The sequence below is a fragment of the Syngnathus scovelli genome, chromosome 1 (genome assembly GCF_024217435.2).
Source record: "Syngnathus scovelli strain Florida chromosome 1, RoL_Ssco_1.2, whole genome shotgun sequence".
Classification (NCBI taxonomy): domain Eukaryota; kingdom Metazoa; phylum Chordata; class Actinopteri; order Syngnathiformes; family Syngnathidae; genus Syngnathus; species Syngnathus scovelli.
The window spans coordinates 13,108,979-13,114,961 of NC_090847.1; the positions used below are offsets into that span (position 1 = coordinate 13,108,979).

General features: G+C 40.4%; 2 protein-coding genes across 2 annotated transcripts; one reads left to right on the forward strand and one right to left on the reverse strand.

Moving 5' to 3' along the window:
• Positions 1 to 517: 517 nt before the first annotated feature.
• tmx2a (thioredoxin-related transmembrane protein 2a) lies at positions 518 to 3,021 on the reverse strand. Its single transcript, XM_049749675.1, has 8 exons — positions 2,833 to 3,021; positions 2,651 to 2,711; positions 2,043 to 2,156; positions 1,815 to 1,891; positions 1,621 to 1,727; positions 1,414 to 1,479; positions 1,131 to 1,260; positions 518 to 1,053 (listed from the first exon to the last, which is right to left on the reverse strand). Exons 1-8 carry the CDS (start codon positions 3,019 to 3,021, stop codon positions 880 to 882), a joined length of 918 nt encoding a protein of 305 aa, XP_049605632.1. The 3' UTR covers positions 518 to 879.
• A 42-nt stretch (positions 3,022 to 3,063) lies between these two features.
• Positions 3,064 to 5,896, forward strand: pmf1 (polyamine modulated factor 1). Its single transcript, XM_049749730.2, has 5 exons — positions 3,064 to 3,412; positions 4,230 to 4,335; positions 4,960 to 5,060; positions 5,289 to 5,484; positions 5,742 to 5,896. The coding sequence occupies exons 1-5, from the start codon at positions 3,204 to 3,206 to the stop codon at positions 5,805 to 5,807; spliced, it is 678 nt and encodes a 225-aa protein (XP_049605687.1). The 5' UTR covers positions 3,064 to 3,203; the 3' UTR covers positions 5,808 to 5,896.
• The last annotated feature ends 87 nt before the right edge of the window (positions 5,897 to 5,983 follow it).

Genomic DNA, 5,983 nt, shown 5'->3' on the forward strand with positions numbered 1-5,983 from the left:
CTGTCACAGCTGACTGAGGAAAAAAGGTTTGCTCGAATTGGGCATTACAATTAATCAGTTTTTTTGTTTTACCCAATCAAGGACTTAGTTGAATTCAACATGTGCACTTTTTTCAACCCAAAAGGAGACTGATACTTTGAATTGTGGCAGGCTGTCTTTTTATCATGCACGTGATTCTTGTTCATGCCGATTGTTTCCCTGGTGCGTAAACCTAACTTCTTTCGTAGCCCTCCCCAGGTCACAGTTGAGTCAACATTAATGGCAAAAGTTGCTTAAAAATAATTTAGCGAACCTAAATTACTTTCCTTCCGCTCTGGCCAAGGATGACGCCCGCTGAACAATTCAAATTTGTGCAAGTATGTTGACAAGACTTATTGTGAGAGTAAATTGCTCATGTGGGATTGGAACGAGCTTCTCAACTAATACGTTTAAGACTTTTCCAAAATGGCCTTATCCAGATTTTTTTGAAGATGTCTTCTGAGAATAAAAAGGTCGAATTGATGAAACACAATGTGTATTGAAGCTTAACTATGAATATTTTAATGTTTTTGAAAGATGGGACATTAGTAAACACAAGTTCCACAACTGTACACAGTAGCGAGATGTTACGCAGCCAACAGACATTAAATACAAAACAAAAAAGTTATTTAAATAAGTTGACAAAACTTCCCTTGATCATTTCATCACATCTTGCATGTTCACAATTAGGCTATCCGCTTCAAAAACAGACCAGTGCACGGACGCACTCTTTTCACAATTTCTAAAGCAGTCTACATTGTATCTTATTAGCAGTTTTTCTGTTTAAAAAAATACTGGAAGGCAGGTCATCATTAGAAAAACAAAACGTACAGTAGATTGGTGAACCACACTTCTCAGTGTTCACTTGTCTTTCTTGCTCTCTGAGCTTTTCTCCTTTTCTCCAGTTACTAAATCAGGCTTCACCCCCTCTTGTTGGGCGTTACGCTGGTCTTCTTCCTTCGAACCGCGACTCTTGTTCAGCTTCTTGGACTTCTGGAAGCGCTCATTGAGATCAAACTCTCTGATGATGTTTTCCTAACAATTGAGGGAAGAATATTAGTGGGGGCAGATTATGAGCTGCGATACTACCGTGGATCTCAAAGCACCCAAACCTCATTGAAAGTCCACGAAATAGCTCTGCCTTTACTGTCCACTGCTGGACGCCTCATAACCTCTTGGCCACCTTGGAATAGCACCAGTGAAGGTAGCTGCTTGGACAGAGGGGATGTGCTCACTTTGTACCTGGTGGAGAGGTAGTTGCGTTATTAATGCATTTCAATGAAAGATCCATAGATGGGATGGTAAAAGCATGCTTTACATTTGATGTGAACAAAATTATTAGGACATGAGGCCATTAGATCAAAAAGATGTGAAAATATAGTAGCTATAAATTACCTTTGTGAAACCTCTCCATAACGTCCAATATCCACCTTTCCAAACCTCAGCCCAGCGCAGTTGTACCTGAAAATACAGCAGACCACACAAACCCCTCAAAGCAGATTCAATTCAAGTCAAGCGTGCATTAAGTTGTGCAGCACGGAAGTCTAGCACCTCAGTTTTGTTTTCTAATTCGGATTAAAAGAGTGAAAAAGCATCTCTTACTTGAGCGAAAGGTCGGCATAGACCGGAGCAAAGGACTGGCAGTCAGAAGACCAGTTAGCATAGAATTCAACAATCCAGGTGACACGACTGTCTTTCTGTAGCTCGTCCTGGAGGTGGGTGGGGAGGACATTCATACTCTCAACAGATTGAAGTGATTCATAACATTTCTAGAACTGACATCCAAATGAACTCACATCAATAGTCTTGTCACTGAAGTACTTGATGTACTCAGGGCCCACGTATAGAGGCGGCTTGCATGTCATGACAAATGCTGGGAAGACAGGCAGGGAGACAGACTGACTTTTTTTCCCCCCCAATTAGGTTTATAGTTGAAGTAAATACATTTTTCATTATCATGTGCTTCCTGATTGACAATGATAAATGGAGAATATTCACGAGATGATTGTGATGATGCTACTGACCGACACACAGCGCAAGGTAGAGGATGCCAAGGCGAATGTCCAGCCGGAAAAAGAGGATTGTGTTGGCCACTTTGCTGAACAGGAACAAGTTTCCAATGTGCTGCTCCAAGGTAACTACAAGACGGATGGGAGAAAAACCGCTTGATACAAGGTCAAAAGAGAACCTTCAAGGGTAATGTTTACACAACAATGGGCTAGCTTGTTTGTAGTGGAGCACGTCCTGCATGTGGGAAGGTGACAACTTAAACGGTCACACATTAAAACACACAGTTAAAGAGTTGCCTAAAATAGGACACAATTGACCTGTGTTAGAGTCTACAGTTTAGCATGCAATTGTTCCATTTAGGTAAATTCCGGTGCAAATATGGGCTCAGTTTAGCATGCAATTGTTCCATTTAGGTAAATTCCGGTGCAAATATGGGCTTTAAGGAATACATTAAAAAATATATAACAATTTCAACATAGCACATTAAAAAAATATATAACAATTTCAACATAGCACAGTTACGAGTCATGCATTCACTTTTATTTATTACATGTACCTAATGAATTGTCTGGTGGCGGTTGACAAACCAGTGTGTGTGTGTGTGGGGGGGGGATACACTTACTTGCTCGTCTGTTTTTCATCATCACTATGGCACTGAGGAACATGAGAATCTCCACTTCTCTCTATTGAGAAAAAAAAGGGACAAACGAGAATGTACGCAAAGTCCTTGGGCTGTAACAAGACTCTATATTTATTCGCTGCTTGCCTGTGTTATACGACCCGCCCCGGCCCTTCGGTGCTCACCCAGTCAAAGTCGCAGGAGTTGCCGTCCTCACGCTGCGTCGCCAGGTGCTCGCACAAACCAGGAGCCTTTCGGACAACCAAGAATGCGATCGTCATGAAGAAGGAGGTGATGTAATACGGTTTCAGCAGCCATTTGTAAATCTGGGGCAGGTGGTATAAGAAAGCGCAGACTCCAGTGATTAAACCCATTTCGGCCGAAGGGAGCTATCCAGCTGATCAAAGTCAGTCAACTGGAGGAAGTGACGCACCATTGCTTCCGCATTGCCCCGCATGCGCACAGCAGAGCAAACCCGAGTGTTATGGGGCTCGTGGCGTCCCGTAGTTTGGGCGCGGAATGCAAAACGTAAACAGAAAAAAAACGAGGCCACAAAATGGACAACGAGGAACCAGCGGAAAAACTTTCAAATAACAATTCTGTAACAGAACATCGCACGGATGAATCTACGGAGGTTTCATTACAGGCTGTAAAAGCAGAAGCAGTTTGTGATCCATCCCAAAATGATGAACCTCAAGGCAACAGGCTGAAGTTATACAACAAAGTCATTGAGAAAAGCCTCGAAAAATTCATGCACTTCGCTGGGTGAGCTACTATCAAGTGATTTGGATTAATACAACGCTCTGCATTCGGATTTGCGTTATTGTCCAATTCGTGTGAATAAAAGTCGAGCGGGGCCCTCTCTGCTGGCCTAAACTGAATTTCCGACATGGTGTCTAGAATCGCAAATGCTGGCTGATATCAGTGGCCGATGCGATTCAACTCATTGAGACAGCTTCTTTAACCAATAACCAATCATTTTTCACATGACATGCCAGAGCGCTCAACCCGCCAACTTCAACTTGCAAACTCATTATATACATTAATGCATCGGTGTCAAACTAACGGCCCGGGGGCCAGATACGGCCCGCCACATCATTTTATGTGGCCCGCGAAGAAAAATTGTGCATCGACTTCATGGGACAATACTAAAATTACAGATTGTCCTCACTTTTACAAAATAGAAAAAATGCTCAAAATTATTAGCATTCATTTTTTTTTAAAAATATTTTAAGTTTTTACTACTCTGATTTGAAAGCTAATTATTCATCAGTTTGTTGTGTAGCCTATACTGTTTACAATATAAGGCTTTGACAGTCGTAATGGCCCTCCGAAGGAAACTATGACTATGATGCGGCCCGTGATAAAACTTTGACATCCTTGCATTAATGCGTTCTAGATGTGCTCAGAGTAAGCTTGATTTGGTCAACGTGAGGCCCAGGAACCATATACAGTACACAGCCTGCCATGATAATATGTAATATTATGAATAATACGTAACTTGCTGGAATTATAACAAGCAATGCACATCATCGTTCGCCATAAAAGTATGATTTTAACGCTTGAATCTTTTTTTACACAGCTCCGACCGGTTTTCCAGCATGTTCCAACAGTTCTATAAGATGAACGATCAGAAGATGGACAAAATTTATAAGCAGTTCGTTGATGAGTTGCAGAGAACTATAAAGGTAAGTGTAAATATGTCACATTCGTTATAAAGTCTTTATTTTTATTGCACTTCCACTATAGTTTTTGCCGCATCAAAGCTCTTTTCAAAAACAAAATAACAACACATCACATAAAACATTGGCAATACAAACATAACCATCCCTCCATATGCCTTCAAGTTATGTTGAAATACAAACCTTCACTGTCAAAAACGATGTTTGTGTGAAAAGTAGGACTCAATAATATTGTACTTTATAACATCATGGAGTATAAGGATATTTATAAAGACTGCAAAGAATTAAAGTTTGTGCATCATCATTTAATGCGGCAATCTAATTCATTGTGCTCCTCTATCTGGAGTGCCTGTCTTGGCAATACTGCACAGTCATGCAGATGCAAACAAAGAAGAATAGACCTTCTACAAATACAACAATTACTGTGTTTTGATGTTGGTCATGATGGTGGTACTTGGGGTTAAAACTTTTTTTAGAACCACTGTTGTACAGAAAAATATCGTGTAGGTGAATTTCCGAATGGCGATTTGCGAATTGGTGAGGGTTTATGGTCATCTAGGCAAACTCGGTGATACATGTCTCGCGATGTTCATGGTGTTCTATATTTTACTATTTTCTTTCCATGTGAAGGATGATATCAGCAGACTGAACAAAGAAGCGAGACTTGAATCCAAACTCAATGAGCTGGACAAACTGGAAAGTGCCGCTAAAACTAACCCAGACCCTGCATGGTTGGTACACAAATACAGACTTGTTTTCTCTTTTTTTTTTTTTTTGCAATTTTCTTGTTGGGTTTTTTTTTAGGTAGAAAGGAGACTGTCTTCAACATTTTTTGCCCACTTATTGCCTTTTCTTGGTACAATGTAATACGTCGTTTACCATAGACTGTTGTCTATTTCTTTAGCAATGTTGTAAAAATTCAAATCATTCTGTAAAACACTATCCACCTATCCTCTTAGGCGCCCATCGGGGGTTCCGGAACAAGACTTCAGCAGCTTTATAATTCCCTTGTATCAGAAGCAGGAGGCTTATTTGCAACGGGAGCTCAAAAAAATCCAAGCTGAGAATGCTGCCCTTGCACAAAAGGTTCAGGCTGGCAGGGAGAGAATTGCTCAGACTGAACATCTGATTTCAACAGCTGTTGCAGAGTGGGAGGTGAGAATGAAAAGTGGCAAAATGTTTCTTATGGGATCAACTGCACAAGCTTGTCATAACATTTCACAAGTGGCCGAGTGTTCTAATATTGTTAGAGGTGTAGGTGGGCATAAGATATGTCTATATACATTTTGCCGATGATTGATCGCAGTTTTATGACATTAAGTGAAGTTATACTTTTTTAATAACTTTCGTTTACATTAAGCATTTCAGATTGTTTTATTCCCCAACTTTTCTGTGTACTTCTGTATTGACAGGCATCAGCCACCGAAATTGGAAGCCTGGCATCTTCATTATGCCCTGCAGATGTGTTTGATGTATGATCTTCATAATAATTGCTTGAGTTAACTGATATAACTATTTTTTTTTTCATGATTTTTTTTGCTCAATGAAATAAAATTGGTGAAATGCATGCGCTTTTGTGATTTCTGAATCCATAATTGTATAACGGCATGCGCACACTGACCAGGTATTACGGTATCTTGCCACTTTACTCATG

Excerpts from the sequence above, each read along its gene's own strand:
- tmx2a (XM_049749675.1), bottom strand. The coding sequence starts at position 3,021 with ATGGGTTTAATCACTGGAGTCTGCGCTTTCTTATACCACCTGCCCCAG. Across the intron at positions 2,157-2,650 it reads GATGAAAAACAGACGAGCAA|TTACCTTGGAGCAGCACATT; the intron begins GTAAGTGTATCC and ends TCCGTCTTGTAG. Across the intron at positions 1,480-1,620 it reads TATGCCGACCTTTCGCTCAA|GTACAACTGCGCTGGGCTGA; the intron begins GTAAGAGATGCT and ends CTGTATTTTCAG.
- pmf1 (XM_049749730.2), top strand. The coding sequence starts at position 3,204 with ATGGACAACGAGGAACCAGCGGAAAAACTTTCAAATAACAATTCTGTA. Across the intron at positions 3,413-4,229 it reads AAATTCATGCACTTCGCTGG|CTCCGACCGGTTTTCCAGCA; the intron begins GTGAGCTACTAT and ends TTTTTTACACAG. Across the intron at positions 5,061-5,288 it reads ACTAACCCAGACCCTGCATG|GCGCCCATCGGGGGTTCCGG; the intron begins GTTGGTACACAA and ends CTATCCTCTTAG.